At 43.9% G+C, this 22,338-nt stretch overlaps 1 protein-coding gene across 2 annotated transcripts in view; it reads right to left on the bottom strand.

Moving 5' to 3' along the window:
- Nucleotides 1-1,186: 1,186 nt before the first annotated feature.
- The window catches only part of nxf1b (nuclear RNA export factor 1b), a 155,641-nt gene continuing 134,489 nt past the window's right edge, over nucleotides 1,187-22,338 (bottom strand). For both annotated transcript variants that reach the window (XM_048619786.1, XM_048619788.1), the window contains 7 exons: nucleotides 21,984-22,042; nucleotides 18,911-19,026; nucleotides 13,191-13,233; nucleotides 13,018-13,090; nucleotides 12,472-12,654; nucleotides 8,348-8,408; nucleotides 1,187-7,147 (listed from right to left, as the gene is read on the bottom strand). In XM_048619786.1, the coding sequence (XP_048475743.1) occupies nucleotides 7,103-7,147; nucleotides 8,348-8,408; nucleotides 12,472-12,654; nucleotides 13,018-13,090; nucleotides 13,191-13,233; nucleotides 18,911-19,026; nucleotides 21,984-22,042 (580 nt within the window). In that variant the 3' untranslated portion in view covers nucleotides 1,187-7,102. The remainder of the gene's footprint in view (nucleotides 7,148-8,347; nucleotides 8,409-12,471; nucleotides 12,655-13,017; nucleotides 13,091-13,190; nucleotides 13,234-18,910; nucleotides 19,027-21,983; nucleotides 22,043-22,338) is intronic.

The raw sequence follows: 22,338 nt of genomic DNA, 5'->3' as shown, positions 1-22,338 counted from the left end.
CCCACACCAACTTGCACATCTTTGGACTGGAGAAGGAGACTGCAGCACCCCACGCAAACCCAGGAAGAATGTGCAATTCCACACAGACAGTTGCCTGAAGTTGGAATCGAACCCGGCCCCTGATGCTGCGAGACAGCAATGCTAACCACTGAACCACCATGCTACCCCTGGTTCAAGGGTTGTGCTGTCCTGACTGAAGCCTGAACAGTCTGAATGAAATTGAGAAGAATGCATGGTAAAGCCAGTTCCATCTACAACAATGTTTTGTCAACGTGAGGTGAGGGCGCAGTTAATACAGAGCACTATTCCTACTTTCACCCAGTATTATCTACAATCATGCAATTGTGAAAGGTGCTGGGGTCAACTACCACACAGCAGGGCAGGATCCAAATTATCGACACACCTTCATGGTACAAACTGCTCCAGTTGAGTGGTTCTAACACTGCCATGTCACTTGTGCACGAGCCTTAATACCTACCCATGGGAAGGGAGCAGAGACAATAGAAATTTGAGATTGTAAACTCTGCAAAGTCCAGATTCCACATAAGTGGATTTAAAAAAAAGAGATTAGGATGACAGGACAGAGGAACTTCAGTGAAAATCGAAAGATGACTGAATTTTACATTTCAATCTAATGCAATAACAATTAACCCTCAGTCTGATAGCAGCATGCTGTATTAGCCCTCACACACAAACAGCAGTACGATAGCAGTATGCTTTATTCCCTCACATTCAGCAGTATGCTGTATTAATCTCCTCAGTCAGCAAGTAGTGTGCTGTATTAATACTCACACACAGCAATCTGATGGCAGTATGCTGGATAAACCCTCACACAGTCAGCAGTCTGATAACAGTGTGGTGCACTAACCTGCACATTCAGCACTCTATTAGCATACTTTATTAGACCTCACTCACAGTCAGAAGTGTGCTGCGTTAACCCTCACACAGTCAGCAGTCTGATACAGTGTCCTGTATTCACCCTCTCACACAGTCATCAGTGTGCTGTATTAACCCTCGCAGTAAGCAGCTCATTCTAAGTGAATTATGCCCTCTAGGCCAGCCTGTTCCAGGGACCTGTATGCCAGTGGCATTAACGCCATCTTTCTGTGTGCAAGTTGCTCCAAGTCCTTAACCTCCAAAGATACTTGAAATACTTCCCACGTGGACAAATAAATGCAGTCTTGGGTATTGTCAGAAAAAAACCTCTTTATTTACAAGCTTTATTTTTCATAGAAATTAGAAAGTTACAACGTAGTAAAATGAAATTTGACTGCAAGTCGGACCACATTGTAAAAGGAGACTCTTAGAATAGTACATCAACTATAAGCATTTCACTGCAAGATGCTCTAACATAAACAAAGTCTCAAAATTGACAAAAGGAGGGACCCACACTGGACTGTTACGTTAGGGACTGCATTTTCAGTCTGTTTGTTAAAAAGGGGCCTGTGAGATTTCACTGTGGGGTGTAGGTTCGGACACAGGCTGTGGGACGGCAGCACGCTGGAGATGGAAGGTGAACAGCAGGAAGCTCAGGGCAGGACATCGCCGAAGGGCAGGCAGAGCATTCAGGACGTTGTTCTGATCAGCTGCAGCCGTGCAACTCTCAAAAAGTTCCCTCGTCAAGAGGGGCAGCTTCAAACACGACTCAGGCAGATCGACAAATGGAGGTCCGTGGCTGGGGTGGGGGGGAGGGCAATGGAAGGTCCAACCGCGAAGCTCCCCCAACACTGGATAAGCACTCAATCTTCACCTTTGAGGCACCAGACAGGATCCAACTCTTAACAGCGCAATCTGGAAACTGATGAACGTTGCGAGACTGTGTTTAAGGAGTAACTTGTACAAGGCTACGCCTTTGCCTACTGCTGCAGGAGGCGATGAGCATTTTCGGTGCTCCAGCAGCAAAGCAATTCCAGCCTTTGCTTCCTTTAACTGTCACCTTCCAACAATATCAAAAAAATTCAATGGATTTAAAAAATTTTTTTTTTTGGGTGGTCTAGGGTGCAGTGGGGATCGGTACAGAGAAAAGCTCAAAGTAGGACAGCAATGCAAGATTATCAGCAACTTTCCTCCAAATAACACTCTGGCAGTAACTTCCTTCCCCTCTGCAGATCAACTGGTTCTCAAGCCATTAAAAACTCTGGCAATCGATTAACTGGTTTTCCAGAACATTTAACCATGAGAACTCAAAGGATGGTAAAATTGCAGAAAGTATAGGACAGCCAGCATGCCAAAACCATTCAACTTCCTCCCTTTGCCAGCTCACACTGCAAGACATCCAAAGCAGAGACCATGGCGTCTCCCACTGTAAACTGTTCAGGGATAGCAGAAGCTGATGAGCCAATGGCTCCATCAGTCCCAACAGCTTCGAGCAGTTTGTGCCTCAGTGAGGCACAGATAGCAGCCTGGTGCTATCATCCAAACTGCAAGGTGTCTGATCTGGGTGGGACAAAAACACAGGTAACAAGGTGGGGAATTTAATTCCAAAACACTCCTTCCTCTTTCCACACCCCCCGCCAAAAAAAAACCCACTTGGGATAAACAACAAATCACACAACAGTCCAATGTAGGTCACCTACACCATACACAATAACAGGCATTAAAGCTTTCCATCCTGTTGGCTAGCAGATATCGAAAGCAATGTTTTCACCACAACTCCCCACCTTCCCTTATCCAAATCCTATTTAAATGAACCTTTTCCCTAAAAATCAGTGTTGCACACACCGTTCAGATCAAAGCAGTGGCAAGAAACCTGTCCCAGGATTCTTCCCATTCCTGCTCAATTTCTGGGGCAGACAAGGGCAAGGGCAAGGGCAAGGCAGCGCCATCTTCCACCACTCTGGGTCAGATCCCTGCCCGATACATTCAAGAATATGGTGGCAAAGTCAGCACCAGGCAGGGTGCAGGCACCAAACATGTCTGAGAGCGACCAGGGTGCAATCACTGAAGTGACAGTGTGGATGCCTGGGGTAGGACGAAAACTTTAAATAATAAACCGTGCAATGCACATTTAACCAGAGAAACTGCATGCAAAAGGGGAAAAAAAAACAAAAATTACTTTTGGAGGATGTCATGCCACTTCCTACTGTGTTGGGCAAGATCCCATGCTTTGGGTTCTGTCTAAAGTAAATTCCAATCTCCAGACCACTTTTAGTCCACCTCTGGCAACAACAGGTAATAAATTACAAGTGCTGGATGCTACATTTGAGAGATGATGCCTTGAGGGATGACTGCGTGGCATCGGTTCAGCTTGAATTGTGATGAACACAAATCTTGTGAAGTTTGAGGAACAAGTACAGAACCATCAAGAAACATTCAGTGGCAACCTTCAGAAAACGAAAGTCGCAGACAGTTTCTCCTGTCTGACAGACAGTTACTCCGTGAGAGGAGGCACTGCCTCTTCAGGCTGATGGATAATGGATGGTTTGAACTGCAGGAAATTGGAATTTTTTATAAAATTAAAAGTCCTTCGGTCTTCACAATGGCAAGAGTGGAAGGGGAATGGGGCTTCCAATCGGGGACTCAATGTTCTGAGGGCAAAATGAATGAGGTGGGAGGGCAAATTTGAACAAGGACTTTTTCCCCACCTGCCAATTTCCAAGAAGTAGGGTAACATTTAGCCAACAGGAGGGAAGGCGTGCAATATCCATAATGAACACAACTCAATGGTTTGAAATTCTTGTGTCTCTCCACATTGGCTCAAACCTTCCCAAACCTGTAGCTGCTGCCAACCGGAGGGAGCTGAGGCACAGAAGGGAGGGAGGGTGAGCTTTTGACTTTTTTGGTATACATTTTTTATAAATATATAAAGCATCAGTGACCATGGAGGGCATGGTGGAACAGAAGCTGGGCTGTGCCAAATAACACCGAACTGCACCATAAATCCTCAAGGCACATCCTCTGGACCGAGAGCACAAAGCTAGCATCTGACTGGTGAGCTAACAGGCTGGCTCCTTATGGGGCTCATGTTCCTATTTCTTTGAATTAATCACCCAGTGTGTGGGTTAAAAACAAATCGCGCCGGTCACATTGAGCACTGAGCGAGCAGCAGCTGGTAGGTTCTACTTCTGTTTGCGAGAGGTGACTGATCACTGAATCCAAGCAGGTCAGAGGCAGTGCTGATGTGCCAACTACCCCGGTGCCCACAGAGACGATTCAACCGCGTTTGCCTCGACCTGATCCCAGGCGAAGAGAGCTCCTTCATTCTTGGTTTTCCCATGAATAACCCATCGGAGATACAGTACAACACCCGAAAAAGAAAAACATCCAACTTTGCTCTTGTGCCAGAATATGAAAGGTATTAGTATATGGGACAGTTCAGAAGGGTAACTGGATTTATAAGGGTTTAACAACAAGAGCACGCCACTTAGTGAATAAGTGTCAACAACTGAGCTTTGTCAGCAAACCTTCAACCAAATGAAAACCAAGCGATTCCCAGGATTAAAAAAAAGGGGCGGGGGTGAAGACTGTACCACTAACCCAATACCCTTCAGCAGCACCTGGGAACTGTGGAGAGAGACAGTGTGCTGCAGCCTGCATTTCTTTCTCAAGCTCAGAAAGGCCGTTACAAACGAAACAGTATCAGGAAATACAATAGCTCTTAAGTAACAGACTGTATCTCAATCCCTCACTCTCACACGCATACATACATCCACTTTCACAGGCCCATAACTTTAAAAGAATTCCCACAACACCATAGACAGGCAATAGAAATGAGAGCTGCAAGATCCAACCTTTATCCCCACCCATCCCCCAACCCCTACCTCCCCACTCCCTCCACCATCCCACCCACCCACGCCCCCCAAACACACGCATACAGAAGAGCTACTGCAAAATGTCCTATAGACAGCTAGACTCTTATACTACCACATCTGGGTGAAGCTCCCAGTCACTTGGATCGGATTTTTCATTCGAAGCACCTTCATATTGTACGTAGGTGCGGTGCTCAACCTGCACCTTTCTTTACTAATGCTAAAGGGACTGGGACAAAGGCCTCCAATCACTGGATAGTGAACATTAGCAGTCTGGTCAATCACTGGGACCGCTGAAGCTATCAAGCCTGGTCCGAGTTCACTCTGGAAATCCTAGCCAGGTATTGTCCCCCGACCCAACCACCCTTCCCTAGTCTAACAAATACCCCCCCACTCATCCCTAGCCTCACAACTAGCCCCTTCTCCAACCCAACCACCCTTCCCCAGCCTAACAAACAACCCCCATCCTTCCCCAGCCTAACAAACAACCCCCTCGCCCACCCAACCACCCTTCCCTAGCTAACAACTATTCCCATGCCCCCAACCCACATTCCAACTGAGATCAACTTAACACAAGTTAGGGTACCAAGTTGAGAACATTCCAGGTCTGTATGACTTCATCTCAGTGGTAGGGACTACTTGAAAGAAGCTGTTGTGCAAAGCAACAACACTCTGTCATTTCTTTTCTCCTTTTCAGGACAGAAAGCACCTAGGCTCCGCTCGAAAGAGCAGGAATTCAGCACAAGACAGACAATCGAGGGGATCTACAGAGCTCCTTCGCACCTGACCCCACAGGAATCTCCTGAGCAGAGTTGAGAAGGTGGATGTGCAGACCCACACAAGCAGATGGACATCAAACTTCGACTAGCGATCTGGCCTCAACAGATGGCTTAAAAACCTGTTTCATTAAGACACCAAACAAGAGGAGACTGGGAGCAATTTGTACATGAAAGTGCACTGCAGAGACATAGTTATTTGATGGTGCAGAGCACGTTAGGTTATCACTTCAGAGTGGCCACTACAAGCCAGGGTGGGGGGAGCTGGAGGCAAGAAATACAAGGGAGGTGGTCCGAGTGGTTGGGGCCAAGGGGTAGAGACACAAAACAAAGACTGCAGCCACTACAGTGTATGTTTTTTTCCAAAAAGAAAAGCACACACCCAGACTTCACCATTTTGACGGTCCCTTTTACAGGTGGGGTGACCTTCTCAGCCTGGGTGACAAAACCAGTCCCTCTGCTCAACAGTGGAAGGGTTGTGGCCAAAGCCAGCCAGGAACTAGAACGGGGATGGCTGCTTGTCAAGTCAAGACTGTGTTTAAAAGCTTTCATCTTGTTATGAATAAAGGGAGATTTAAGAAAAAGGCTTCCAAAATTAGTGAAGGAAACAAATGAAAGTTATGATAATCTGATCAATGGGGGTGACCAGTTCCTGTTTGTTTACCATTGTCTGTTAACTCCCACCCTCAGCACAGGTCTGGAGCTCGGAGAGGGGGTGGTTCCCTGGGTTCTGGGATAAGAGCCCAGCTTGCTGGAGTGGAACAAATTAAGATAAGCTTAGAAAGGGTAAGCAAGTACAAAATTTGATTGGAGGGGGTTAGGAACCAAGCTTTGAGTGCTAAATATCACAAAGAAGACTTTTGAACGAAGCAGGGGTGTTCGGTCAGTCTAAGGTGATGGCGAAGTGCCATCCCTTCCCAGACTAACATGACCTTTTCCTTCCATCTGGTGCAAACTCACCAGAGACGGCTTAGCACTTCAAGCAATGTGGGTTTACAATGCCTACCATTTTAAAAAATGATAAAAACAGCCTTGGGAGAGGGGTGAAAGGTCATAGCTCCACCTTCTGTGTGTAGTGTGATGGCAAGTCAAGAACAGGCAACAAATTCACCTGATTATCCCTACTCACCACACACTACTGGAGCCAACAAGCCCAGAGTCCTGTACAACACCCAACCCTTACAAAGCCCGATTATCACCCAGGATATAAGGAAGATTCCTACTTCCAAATTTCTCACGAAGCTCAACAAAACTTTCCCCATTTCTCCCTCCCTCCCTCCCCCCCCTTAAAAAAATCTATGGGAAAAACACTGGCACAGACTATACACAGAAATCAGGAAGCTACAAGGGCTAGGATAACATTTACACGGTCTGACTGAGAAACAGTAACTGCAGTGCATTAGTTTAAAAAAAATCATGAGTCTTGTTAGCAAGAAAAATTCACATTATACTTAACATATATCTTTTATAGCAACATTTAGCTCTTTTTTTTTTTTTTAAAAAAAAATCATCCAGAGACCCAGCTCTAAAGGCTTTAAAAGCCTTGGGTCAGAAGGGGTAGTGTAATGCTTGCTTTCTTCAAAGCTGCTTCACGAACGCTATTTCAGGAATTTTTCCTTCGGCCTGCAAAAAGACAGAGTTAAAAACCACAAAAAAAAGTAATGAATCATGGACAACTCTGTTCACGGTACCTCAGCTCAGAAAAACATTAAAATCATAGCGACTTAGCCGTCTCTCTATTGTTTACCAATGCTTTCCTACACCGTCTTTTTGTTCTGGGAAGGTGAGCAAAGACCTCTACCCAGTTGATAAACATAGGTCGCGACGTATAAGTCAACCACAAAAATGAGGCGACCCCAAAAAGACATTTTGCATAGGCCGGAAGCACACGTTAACTTCCACTCAACCCTTTTCAGCCATGACAGGCTTTACTCGCATTAAGGGTCAGCCTCACTTTCCCAACTCTCAAACGCACGCTTTATTGGCCAGCACTTTTAAACTGCATGCATAGGACCAAGCAGGCATTATAGGCTGCACTGCAGAAATCTAAGACACAGTCACGTGGAACAAATGACAAAGGTGGGAAACCAGCTTTCTCTCGCACTTGATGCTACATCCCCTGCCACCCCACTTTTGGAGGGGATTCTTCAAGGCTCGACTTATTTGTCAACATCTACAGTAACTAACAGATAATGCTGCATTATGGTACATAGCTCCACACCATTTACAAACTGCCTCCTCACTGTCAACGGAGTTGCTTGCTGGAGAATGTGGGAAATCACCCGAGACCCAGGCACTCATGAAGGTTAAAGAGAAGTTTTTCGACAGCCTGTACTCCAATCTCTAAGAAGTGATGTGGAGTCTTAAAGGATCATTAAGCAGGTCACCGAGAAATCTCTTTAGGGCCAAAATCCCACTCCAACAGAGACGGACTTCAAACATTACAAACAGGAGATAAAGTGGAAGGACCAGTTTCACTTGGAGGGGAAATAATTATCCTTATTAAGTAGGTAAGCAGAGAGCGATTTATCAGAGTTCTGAGGGTCACCAGACTCAAAACGTTAACTCTGGTTTTTCCCTCTCAGATGCTGCCAGACCTGCTGAGCTTTTCCAGCAACTTTGTTTTTGTTCCTGATTCACAGCATCCACAGTTTTTTCGGTTTTTATTTCACGATTTATCAGGCACAGGCTCAGGAGAAGCTGCATTAAACCCTGTGTTTTACCTTCAAAATGGCTCAACTGGATTATCCAATTGGAAACAAGGATCTTTTCAGGAGTTTTTGGTCTCCTAATCCATGCACTAAAATATATTAATAAACTTACCTTAAGCTGTGTGAAGATTTGGGCAGCTTGATTGAAGTCCCACTCGTTATCTTGCAGACACCTAGAGGAAGGCAAGGAAAAAATAAGATTGGATCATAGATCATAGAATCCCTACCGTGTGGAAACAGGCCCGTCGGCCCAACAAGTCCACACCGACCCTCAGAGCATCCCACCAGTTACGGAAAAGACAGGGGAAACAGGAGTGGGGAAAACACTAAAGGCACAGGTATTGACAAGATGTACGGGGAAAAGGGACAGCAGTTGCAGAAAAAGTAAAAGGCCATGAAGGGAGGACACAGCTAATTTATACCGTAACTCCACCCACCTGGACTCTATTTCTTCATAATCTAGGCTGACAAAAATGTACCAACCTCATAGTGAACATCATCAACTGAGTACTTTCTACCTTTGGATCCATGCTCCACACTTTCCACCATCCTCTGCCTGAAATGCCTAGCTCTGATCTTAAGGTTACATACCTGAAAATTCCTTTCTAAAGCCCAGAAGCTTCAACCAAAATACCCCTCAACTTCTTCCATAACAAAGAATGTGAGTCTAGCTTGTATATTCTCTCCTCATTAATTTAACTCACCAGCATTCAGCAAACATTTTGGTGAATCTGTTCTGCATTTCCTCCAACATTCAGTATGATTTTTCCGTAATGTGATGCCCAAGTACTCCAGATTTGGTCTGATCAGGGCTTTGTACAGCAATAGCAATACATCCTGTCCTTTACGCTATAGGCCTCCAAATGTAAGGGTTCATATTGCATTAGCCTTTTAGAACTTAGTTTGCACCTGACTACATACACAGACCCAATAATGTTGTGTGCCAATGTTCCTTACTTACCAACACTTTAAAAATAAATTAGATCTATCTTTTTTGAGTACAAAATGCATGACCTGGGCTAAAATCCATATGTCACAGTTTTGTTCATTCACTTATTCCAATGAGTTTCTGTTCTTGTCCACACTGTCACCAGCAAACGTGCATAAAAGGCCGTTTCCCTAGAATCCAAATCATTAATAAATATTTTGACTAGTTGAAGTCGTAGCACAAACCTCTGCTAGCCATATTCTTCCAATTTGAGAAGGCATCTCCGTTCTCTACCAACTAACCTATTCCTTAACCAAATCAATATTTGTTGTCTTCAACTGCATGAACTTCAATTTCAAATTTTCCCCCCTACTGCAAATCTTTGTGACCTAAAGACCTTTAGTTATGACCTGGCACTACAAGGCCAGGTTCAAAATCGCTCTGTACACACTGATGTGACTTTACTTTAACAGGCTGCTAAACCACACAACTATCTGTGACCCAAATGCATCAAGTCTTAATCTAGTGTCATCTTGTATGGAGCTGGCTGATTCATTGGAGTAACAGGATCCTTTGCAATTGTCACTTAGATGTTTATAGCACAGAAACAGACCATTTGGCCCAAATGTTCTATGCCAGCATGAATGCTCCATAAAAACCTTTTCCTTTCACGTCAGCATGTTTCTCTATTGCCTTCTCTTCATTCGCCTTCCCCTGAAATGCCTCAACCGGTCTCTGTAGTAGCAAATTCACAATGTCCCATTCTCTGGATAAAGTAATTGTTCATTCATTCCCAAATGGATTCATAGCTGTTGTCTTATATTTACACCTCTCGTTTTAGCTTCCTTTACGAGTGGAGACATCATCTTTACAGCTCCCCTATCCTACATGGTCTCAGATGTCAATCAAGTCCCTTCATGGTCTTCCCATTCCACGGCACCCCAGTCTGATTCTTCCCATCCATCCATATTACCTCTTAGTATCTTACCTCTCCCCTACTATCAAGCCACAGCTGGTCAGGTTGGTCTATCTCATTGTTTGGCCTCTTTCCACTTTCCTCATGCCCTGGCCTTCCTTAGATGCTTGTACATCCACTCCCCTCCTCAGTCATTAGGGTTAGCATTAGGTCCTTCTCACTCTGACATGCCCACTCCCTGCAACGGTTCACTGTTTTGATCTTCAGCATTCTGAACCGAGCCTAACACAAATATACTGCCCTCAATTTGGAGCAAGCACATGGCTGCTGGGAATTCAATGGTTTGTACAGACCTCAGCAAACTGGGGTTGAGGTCCAATACAGATGGGGAGCCATTTAAATAGCTCCCTTCCCTTGTTATACAAGAGTTGCACAGCTTGATAAGCTTAGACAAGCAGCAGCAAACAAGATACCCAGTATCTATCAGTTGCAGAGATACCACTGAGCCAGCTTCCATTCACATGGGTGCCGATTCTGAACTCATTCTTCAAAGACTTCAAAGTGGAAGATCTTGGTTGATTTAACACCCTGTTAATTATTAGACACACCAAGTCTCATCTGTCTCAGCTTAAAAAATGCAATCTATATCAATGGATCACACTCCAGATAAACAAAACCTCATTCGCTTTAAGGAGGTCTATAATTGCTCTCATTCTTTCTATCGCTTCCTAAGGTTGACAGTCCTGCACTGGTCCTGGCAAGGTCAAGCTGTGGGGTTCAAGAGCTGCTCTGTTCTAGGCCACCAGCATAAAGACCTACACGTTACAGGTTTCCAATTTAAAATATCTGTCCAAACTGCGCATATGGGCACTTTCTTCACATCCACTGTGAAGTTTAGGGGCAGCTCTGAAGGGTTTAAGTGGCTCTCTGAAGGACAGATGGGCTTTTCCTGAAACACACACACACACACCCACATTCAGATTATAGAGTTCAGGCCACCCAGTTCCATTTGTCCGAGATATACCCATTCACTGTTTAGTTTCACTTAAATTTTATGGGTCTGGAGATTCAGCATGATTAATTCATTTGCAGATAAATGCAGGATCAGAGACAATTAGCATTGTGGGAGGGAACTCTAAAGGCACCAGCTGCTGCTGAAAATTTCTCATTTGAAATGCAATTCTCCCTCCTTCTGCCTGACTGAAAAAGACAATTCATAGCAGTGCAAGAACATTACTTATGGATCACTGTGCTAGCTGCTAACTCTAGACTTAAAATAACACAGCTTTCATTTACAGTCCTTGACTCAGCTGGTTCAGTGAAGTGTACTAGTTGTTCAAAGTGCAGTTTGTTCTAAATGGTGCAATTTACACCTCTGCAAAGCAGTATTCTGAGAGATTATCCCTGTCTGCCTCTGAAGCAGGATGTGCAAAAGACAGTTTTAAGAGAGGATGATAGCTGGAGATCAAATTTAACTAGCTGGCTGTATAGAAAAATATCATGAGGTACAAGAGTAAAATAGTACTCAAACTGAAATCAAAAACAGAAAATGCTGGAAATACCAAAGTCAGGCAGCATCTGTGGTGAGGACTCCTCCTCTGGGAGAAGACTAAAAACTGGAGAACACTGTTTAAGAATAAGAGGTCTCTCTTTTAAGATAGAGATGAGGTTTTTTTCTACCACTTTAAAGAATATTGTAGAATGTGGAATTATCTTCCTGCAAGGTTATTGAGATTGGGTCTTTAAATTTAGACAAAGTGGAATTAAGATAGATTTTTGATGGACAAGGGAATCAAGGGTGAAGAGGTGCAGATCAGTCATGCTCATATTAAGTGGTGGAGCAGGGTGAATGGCTTACTCCTGTTCCTAGGTGCTACATTCCTATGAAAGAAACAGGAGTTACGGTTGCAAGTTAATGACCTTTCAGCAGAACTCCGAAGGCAGTTGTGAATCCAGTGGGGGCTGCAGCTGTAGGGCAATGAGCAAAAACATCCGCCACAGACTCACCACTCGAGTGTTATTTCGATGCCTAGACTCCACGGTCTATTCCAGACAGTCACCACCATCTGGGAGAGGAAACACCCTGTGTCTCAGTTACCAAGTGTCCACTTATTCTGCAACTAGTTTGAGACGTCACTCACTGGTGGAAACATCTTCTCAACTTTGGCTCTGTCGAGCCCAATCAGAATCTCTTATGTTTCAATAAGAGGACCCCTCACTCTTCTAAACTCTAATGAATAAAAGCCTAACCCATTCAGCTGTTTTTGATAGGTCAGCCCAGTGAACTGCCTCCAATGCCAGTGTTTCTTTGGATATGGAGAGACTAAAGACAGAGGGGTCAAACAAAGCAGATGGAGAGTTTTGAAGTTTCCTTGCAGTCAATGACACTCACTTTTGTGACCACTCTATGTTCATGCCCGATTGCTGGGAAAAGGCTTGCAACATTTCCTGCTGTGGCGCTGTGAGGGTAGGCACCGGACTGCTTGACGGTGTGGGCGCTGGCGTCACAAAGGCCTTGCGGATCTCCTCGGTGGTGGCATTCCTGATGAACAGCTGGTCATTCACAATGCAGAGCCTGTTCAGCGGGGGAAAACAGCCAAGTTAGCATCAAATCAGGCAACCACCTGCATTGTTATTCAACCAAAACCAACAATATTGAAATGCCAGGAAAAATAAAACACCAAAAATGATACCCTGAGCAGCTGGAACAGGCAAGAAGCCAGAGAACTCACTTCTAGTGCCAGTAATGGCCCCAGAAGCATTAACCCACATGTGTCTGTTCTCTTGAAAGCTCACCAGACTGCTGCATACCTTCAGCAGACTCTAGACTGATATCTGCACTGCACTTACCCTTTTAAACCAACCTGACCTCAGGCTTGAGGAACCACGTGCTAGCCCAGACTACACAACTGCGTATGAAAATGAAAAAATTACTTACCCTGCATTCCCAGCAGGTACAGCAATGAACACTCTTGAGAACGCCCTCACAGACTCCCTAGATTTACTATCAACTGTGAGAAAATTGAAGATTGTAAAGGGTTACTTTTCAGGAACTTGAAGAATAAGTTTACTTTTTAAAAACTTAAAAGTACATTGATTTAGTTTACGCACCTTCTTTGAAAACTCCATGTACAGTAAAACAGAGTAATGTATTCTGAAACAGAAACCAAAGGCCATTATATTACATGTCTATTAATGCACAGACCAGTTGTGGCTCAATGCAAGCAATCTCACCCTGATCAGAAAGTTAGTGAGTTCAAGTCCCATTTTAGAGAGCTGGGCACAAATTCTAGGCTGACACTCACAGGACAGTACCAAGGAGTGCTGCACTGCCATCTTTCTGACAAGGCTGTCAACTGATGACCCTTCTACTCCTTTCAGGTGAGTGTAAAAGATCTCAGGGCCAATAACTTCCTGGTGTCCTGGGGCCAATATTTCCCTCTTACCCGACATCACTGAAAACAGATTATCTGCCCAATATTGCAATCTTGGCATGGGGAGCTTTCTGTGTCCAAATATGTGTTTCCAATGTTATAACAGGGATTACACGTCAAAACTAGCCCAATGACCTCGCGAAAGTCACATCTAAACCCTAGTTTTTAAACTTCTTTACACAGCGTTGAGGAACCATTATGTGCAGTCAGTCGTCACAATGCTGATGAAGTCTATCATGTGTGGTCATTATCAGTGTGATATTGAGGCAAACAGGGCAGACAGTTCCTGAGTTACTCAAGCAAGTCAGCAGATCTCAGCCAGGGTGCTCGCTTTGCCATAGGGAGTTGCATAACAGTACCCCTAGGCTACAAGGTAAATAACAAGAGACATAAGGGTGATTTTAGTTAAGAGGCCTGGACTAACGTCTGGACACAAGCACTCAAATCTCACCATAACAGCTGGTAGAATGTAAATTCAACTCATGAATAAACATCATGGATAAAAAGCTAATCTCAGCAATCCAAGCCATCATTCTGTAAACACATCTGGTTCACTAACGGTCCTTAGGGAAGGAAATTTGCTGACCATGGCCTGGCCTACATGTATTCCCGAGCCCACGGCAATGCGGGTTGACTCTGAAATGATGAAAGAAGCCATGCAGCAATATCAAACTATGACTGAAAAGTCAAATAAAAATCAAACCAGTTGAACTGTTACCCATCAAACAAGGCACAGCTGAGCCCTCCTCACTAACACGTTCTGTTTTAAGGGCAGCGGAGCCAACATTGGGACAATTGTCCCAAGTCAAGTTAACAGCCTCCTGTAGTCATGCTCACTGAATCACACTTTGCAGACATCATCATCACCAACCTTAGGAACAAAGGCAAAGGCACAGAATGGACTCTGCAGGGAGATGGACTTTAACAACTATCACCAACAGCAGCTTGTTAGCATCACTTCTAGAACTTGACCAGTTAGCAAGGTACAAGCTGGACTGGGCCAGAAGCAACCAACAAGAGGGAAAATACCCATTTCACCACGCTGTCAACACTTCAGCTCAGGATGGTGATCACTGTGGGCCACCAGTAGAACTGTACTCAATCGCCGCACAGTATGCCCCCAACTTAACATCACCATTGGAATCCTGTTTTAAATAGTCAACACAGAACAGTACTGCACAGGAACAGGTCCTTTGGCCCACGATATTGTGCCAAACATGACACCAAATTAAACTAATCCCTTCTGCCTGCCCTTGGTCCATATTCCTCTATTCCTTGCCCCTATTGTATCTGCGTCCATCATCACTCCTGGTAGTGTGTTCCAGACTCCTACCACTCTGTAAAAAAAACTTGCCCCTTACATTTCCTTTGAACTTTCCCCCTCTCACCTTAAATGCATGCCCCCGAGCATTAGGCATTTCAACTCTGGGAAAAAGATTCTGACCTTCAACCCTATCTACGCATCTCAATTTTATAGACTTCTATCAAGTCTCCCGTCAGCCTCTGCTGCTCCAGAGGAAACAAGCTGAGTTTTTCTAGCCTTCTCCTGATAGTTCATACGCCCTCTCCAAGGCCTCCACATCCTTTCTGTAATGTAATCAGAACCGAACGCAATACTCTCAGTGTGGCCTAACCAATTCTTATAAAGCTGCAACATGACATCCTGACTCTCATACTCAATTTCCCTGACCCATAAAGGCAAGCATGCCATGTTACTTCTTTACCACCCTATTGACTTGTGTGGCCACTTTCAGGGAGCTATGGACTTAAACCCCAAGATCCCTCTGTATATCAAAGCTGTTCAGGGTCCTGCCATTAACTGTATACATTTCCTTAACATTTGATCTCCCAAAGTGCATCACTTCACACTTACCTGGATTAAACTCAATCTGTCATTTCTCTGCCCGTATCTGCAACTGATCGACATCCCACTGTATCCTTTGACAACCTTCTACACTCTCCACAACTCCACAGATCTGTGTCATCTGCAAACTGACTAAATCACCCATCTATATTTTCATTCAAGTCATTTATAAATATCACAAACAGCAGAGATCCCAATATGGATCCCTGTAGAACACCACTAATCACGGACCTCCAGCCAGAAAAACACACTTCCGCCACTACCCCCTGTCTTCTATGGGCAAGCCAATTCTGAACCCAAGCAGCCAAGTTACTGTAGATCCCATGCATCTTAATCTTCTGAGGGACCTGGTCGAAAGCCTTACTAAAATCCACGTAGCCAACATTCACATCGCTCATCTTCATCACCTCCTTGAAAAATTCAATCAAGTCTTACCTTTAAAGTAAGGACTCCTGGTCTAGACTCTCCCACAAGGGGAAATACCCTCTCCGCATCTTCCTTGTCAAGGCCCCTCAGGATCTTTTATGTTTCAATCAAGTCACATCTACATGTTCTAAACTCCAACAGACAACAGTGTCTGACCTATCCTCAAGAGACAATGTGACCATTCCAAGTATTAGGCTAGTAAACCTTCTTTGAACTCTTCCATTCATCCTTTCATTACTGCAGGCAGTGAATTTCAGACACCTCAACACACTCTGGATGTAAACGGTTTCCTTACCTCCCCTCCAATCTTTCTATCAATCATTTCAAATCTACATCCCCTTGTCACTGACTTCTCTTGATAAGGCAAATACATTCTTCTTGTTTCAGGCCTTTCATAATTTTGTAAACCTCAAGCAAATCTCCCCTCAGCCTCCTCTGCTGCAAGAAGGTCAAAAGTCACACATCACCAGGTTATAGTCTAACAGGTTTATTGGAAATCACATGCTTTTGGAGTACAGCTCCTTTGTCACTTCACCTGTGTAACTTCTGACCTTGTTCACCCCAGTTCAACACTGGCACCTCCATATCTCGTTGCAAGAACACCAGTCTATTCGATCTTCCCTCATAGCTGCATTTGCCAGCTCATAGATCATTGTTGGTACCCACTCCAGTGCAAATGCATACTGCCTATAATGAGGTGGCCAGAACAGCATACAATACTCAAAATATGGACTAATTAATGTCTTACACATTCCAACATAACCTCCCTCCTCTTCCTTACATGGGAATAATGATCCTATTGAATGGTGGAGTAGGCTCGAAGGACCGAATGGCCTCTACTACTCCTAGCTTCTATACGTTTCTGTCTACCTTAACCGACTCATCTACCCGTCATTCTGCTTTCATGGATCTGTGAACATTGACTCCAAGATCAGAAGTGAGGATGTTTGATGATGATGATGATGGATTATCTGAGGAGCTATGAGCACTACGCAACCAGTCTATACCTGCTTGACACCATTCAGGACAATACAGCCGCTTTATCAGAACTCCATCCAACACAAACATTCATTCTCTCCACCAACTGATGCTCAGTTGCACCATCTACAAGGTGCACTGCAACAACTCACCAAGGTTCCTCCAGCAGCACCTTCCAAACCCATAACCTCTACCAACCGCAAGGATAAGGACAGTAGATATAGGGGGCAACACAATCTCCAAGTTATGTTCCAAGTCATACACCATCCTGACTTGGAATTATACTGCCTTGCCTTCACTATTGCTGGGTCAAAATCCTGGGACGGGCAATAAAGGACAGCAACCACCCCATGAATGAGTTGAAAGAAGAAACTCAGATAAAGGATTTGTATTTTCGATGATTGTACTCCACCGGGTGATACATGAGCTGTACAGGTTTGCAGTGAAAAATACAGGGAGCAGAGCGTTTAGAGAATAACCTCACTGGCTTTCTGCACCATAAGTTGTACCACGTTCTTCCAATTGCTACAGTCATGGCCCTGTTTCATTTAAAATCATAGAGATATACAGCACAGAAACAGACCCTTCAGTCTACTCGTCCATGCTGACCAGATGTCCTAAATTAATCCAGTCCCATTTGCCAGCATTTGGTCTGTATTCCTCTAAAGCCTTCCTATTCATATACCCATCCAGATGCCTTTTAAATGTTATAATTGTAACAGCCTCCACCACTTCCTCTGGCAGCTCATTCCATACACACACACCACCCTCTGTGTGAAAAAGTTGCCCATCATGTCCCTTTTAAATCTTTCCCCTCTCACAATAAACCTGTGCCCTCTAGTTTTAGACTCCCCCACCCCAGGGAAAAGACTTTGTCTATTTACCTATCCATGCCCCTCATGATTTTATAAACCTCTCCCCTCAGCCTCTGACGCTCCAGGGAAAATAGCCCCCATCTATTCAGCCTCTCGCTATAGCTCAAACCCTCTAACCCTGGCAACTTCCTCGTAAATCTTTTCCGAACCCCCTCGAGTTTCACAACAATCCTCCCAGGGCAGGGAGACCAGAAGTGATCGCAGTATTCCAACAGTGGCCTAACCAATGTCCTGTACAGCCGCAACGTGACCTCCCAACTCCTATACACAATGAAGTGACCAATAAAGGCAAGCATACCAAACGCTTTCTCCACTATTCTATTTACCTGCGACTCTACTTTCAAGTAATTGTGAACCTGCACTCCAAGATCTCTTTGTTCAACGACACTCCCCAGGACCTTACCATTAAGTGTATAAGTCCTGCCCCGGTTTGCCTTTCTGAAATGCAGCACCTCACATTTATCTAAATTAAACTCAATCTGCCACCCCTCAGGCTATTGGCCCACCTGATCACGATCCCGTTGTACTCCAAGAGAATCTTCTTTGCTGTCCACTACAGATCAAATTTTGGTGTCATCTGCAAACTTACTAACCATACCTCCTAAATTCACACCCAAGTCATTTATAAGAACGACAAAAATAAGTGTGATCTAACCAGTCTACCATGAGGAACCTTGTTGAACACCTTACTGAAGTCCGTATAGATCACATCCACTGCTCTGCCCTCAATGCTCTTCATTACTTCTTCAAAAAACACAATTAAGTTATGAGACAATTTCCCATGCACATACGTTAACTATCCCTAATCAGTCGCTGCCCTTGCAAATACATGTAAATCCTGTCCCTCAGGATTCCCTCCAACAACTTGCCCACCACCATGTATGAGTCATACAGTGCAGCAGAATGGCAAGTATGATGACCAGGCTGCGCAGCTCCCCCTACACAGGAATTAGGAGCAGAAGGATACCATTTGGCCCCTTAAACCTACTCCAGCATTGTGAACATTGCTGGAAATCCCAGTACAAGGTTCAGATAATAAGACTCCTAAAAGTCCAACATTTTGCTGATACTCAAAATTTAGACTGAGACAGCCACACAGACAAAGCATTTTTCTGCACCCTCCCCCAGTCACGATTTTGCAATCTGGACTGAATGCCTCCAGGAAGAAGGGGAAGGGAGAGCAAGATCACAGAAGGTTGCACAAGGAACTGAATTAACAGGCCAGTCATGGAAAACAAGTAGCCTTTCACTTACTGTTTGTGTGCTTACATCCACCACAAAGGAAGCTATGTCATGCTGTGTCTTTGGGAGTTCATTGAGAAAGGCTACAACATTTAGTCTGGTGTGTTTCAGCAGCTTCGCCCGAAGTGCTACAAGAAAACAAAAAGAGGGGAAGAGGTAATTAATTGAAATCAATTATACTCAAAGACGGGACTCCAGCTGGAATTACTGAAAACACGTACTAGCTCATGACTAATGAAGGCCATTTTTGGTCTAAGGTACATGGTGTGCAAGTACTGTGCCTCCAAGGTTAATTGCTGTAGATCAATGTAAACGGGGTCCTGTCATGTTCTCTGCTTGTGCCACTGATGACAATGAACGCAATCGCAAGGACATGGAAACATTTTGCAGAAAGAACAATTCTCACTGCTTCATGCACCTGTGTGATTCAATGCATAGCTTTTAAAGATAGTCTTTCTGGTTGTCTTCTCATACCTTAACATGTTGACATACCCGGTGTGGAAAACTCAGTCTTGAGTGAGTGTCATCACTTTCTGTAACTATGTTCCTTAGCTCAAACGTCCTACACTAGTGAAACATCTTGACATCTACTCTGTTAAGCACCTTCAGGATCGTGCATGTTTCATTAAGATCACTCTTGATTTTCAAAACTCTAATGAAATAGACCTAACCTGTTCAACCATTTTTGAAAAATCAATGTCAGGAAACAGCCTAGTGAATCTCTTTTAAACAGCCTCCAGCAAACCCTCGCTTTAAAATGGGGACGAAAACTGTACACAGTTGTCTGGATGCAGCCTCACCAACACCCTGTACAGTTGTAACAAGACTTCCCTATTATCAAATTCCAAGCCCCTCATAATGAAGCCTGAAATTCTATTTACATTCTTAACTCCTTGCTGCACTTACATGCTAATATTTTATATTTCTTGCACAAGAACACATTCCACTGCACTGCATTTTTTGGAGTCTCCATTTAAATAGTAATCTGCCTTTCGATTCTTCCGACTAAAGTCCATTAGCATTATGAACTACCTACTTAAATGCCTGCCACTGACTTCCCCTTTTGCTTATTTTCCAAGCTTGCTTTAGACAACTTTCTTCATGCTTCTCCAATTGCCCTAAGTGGAGGACATTGAGTCGTTCTTCCTGAATATTAATTTAAGGCTGTATTAATAGGTTTAAAATAGTCAGCTCCTGGCTAAGTTCTGCAATGTACTGCTATAAGAAACAATTCCTGATGCACTCTTCAAATTTGTTTTCCATTATACCCCTCCCTGTCTAAACCTGCACTGATATTTAATCATGATCTTCAAGGAGGCTGCTCAACCCTGACTTAAACCCTAATATTGCTAGGTAATATATTTAAATCTAATTCAGAATACTCTACAAGGTTTTTATTTCTGAAAAGTGTAGTGGTACTACAGTTTAAAATGATTGAGATAAAGCAAAAGCAACCTACTGGTGTTTGAGTGTTTTGTGGCATGGATGGGACAGCTGAAGCTTTGTGACGTGAGGCCTCAAGCGGAGTTCTCCACAGTCAATGAAGCCGACACAGCCAAGGGTCATTGGGCACTTTGCTCAGATGCAGTTCAAAAGACAGTGCCATCCTCTGCTACTCCAGCATAATTCCCATCTGATAATGCAATCAGGTTTATATAGCTCATCTATTCTCTTCACAACTACACTCTGGTAACCTGGCTGGATTTGTTCCCTCCACCCTATCCTTTCATCTTGAGAATGTCTTTCTTCAACAATTTGTGGCAGGGAGATTTCTAGGAGCATGTTCTGAAGAGGTCTTTTCCTTAACTGCTCTACCTTCTTCTACTCTCTGCCCCTCTAAAAACTTCTAATCCCTCTTTCCACCAAAGCCAATAGACACTTTCCTCCTCCTCCTCCTCACTTTCTACTCTAAATAACGCAAGGGAGGAAGTGCAGGGTTTAAAACAGTTACATTAAAGGATAAGTGATGCAGTAATGAGAGACACAGACTGTGCAGTCTGAAGCTGCAACCCTAGGTCTGTATGGAACTAGCCAATCCAATTCGGGCCTGTGACCATGGGCCTCAAAGCTCCACAAGTAGATAAAGAGAACACAACACTGGAGTCTTCATTTCTCATTATTGTCAGAGATCCGGAGTGTGTGGATACTACGCAAGGATCACAATACCCCAACAGCAGAAGAACATTCATGAAAAATCAGCCTCTCCAGCAAAGTTCCACACAGCCGGAATAAAAGGCGAGCCTGAGTCAGCAATTTCCAGATAGCCCAGACCGAAGACAAAATAAAAACTTGAGCCTTTTTCAACATTTCTCTTATCAGAGGGTAGATTATTTTATCACAGGTAGAAAAAAGACAGATAAGATTGCAATTAACAGAGTACAAATATATCCTGTAAGGCATGGATTCCAGCAAAAACAATGCAACATCTCAAAAAGTACATGGAGCCTGGGTTTGGAAAGTGGTGCGAGATACAACAGTTAATATGAAATCCAGCAGGTACAAGTGCACGGATGTGCTATACGACAGGATTGTATTGAACTTTATCACCCGCTTAAATAAAAACCGAAAGAACTGTGGATGCTGTATATCAGGAACAGTTGAGGAAGGGTCACCAGACCCGAAACATTAACTCTGATTTCTCTTCACAGATGCTGCCAGACCTGCTGAGCTTTTCCAGCAACTTCTGTTTTTGTTGTTTATCACCTGCTTCCCTGATCATCTGGGTGCTTTGAAGCTAAATGACTCATCTAAAAAAAAATCAAACATTGAAAGGCAACCCGATGCAAAGTTGACCTTCAGTACTTTTGTTTGTGACTCCACTCACCACATGATCAATTGCAAGAGTCTAAACCAGAACTTTCGCCCGAATCAGAAGCTAATCTGTTTAAAAGAAACTACCTCGTTCGTGTCTCGGGTGTCTGGTCCTAAAGGAATTTTCCATCATTTCAAAAAAACTGCAAAGCAAAATGGATTCAAATATCTTCTGACTTTGATTGGCTTGTGTTTCACTTTACATAGTGACAGTGTTTTTCTTAAACAGAGACTGCTGCATAGGAGACCAAAAATCAAATTGCATTTCACTTACTTGGGTCCTTCAGTCTCCTCACGTTTCTACTCTCCTTGAAATACTCTCCCAGACTGCTCCTGTTTGGACACAACACCGTTATTTTCAGGACAGTGAGGAAGTGCAACTTTTGCAAGATCAGGTAATAGCTGCCCCTAATTCTTACCTTCACAACACCACAGTATGAATTTATAGAAGAATGACCATCATTTTAAACAAATCATAGCCAGTTCTTCACTGAAGAACTTTCGCATTCTCCTTTCAGCTCTATTTGCTGCGATAACGTATATTAGGGGTAATGAATATTTTCTATCTGATCAAAGGGGCTGCTTCTCAACCATCCATAATGTTTGCTTTAAATGCCTCCCCCAGACAG

The sequence above is a fragment of the Rhincodon typus genome, chromosome 43 (assembly GCF_021869965.1).
Source record: "Rhincodon typus isolate 14 chromosome 43, sRhiTyp1.1, whole genome shotgun sequence".
NCBI lineage: Eukaryota > Metazoa > Chordata > Chondrichthyes > Orectolobiformes > Rhincodontidae > Rhincodon > Rhincodon typus.
Note: the sequence above shows the minus strand (reverse complement) of the source record. Positions and strands in the feature narration are given on the sequence as shown.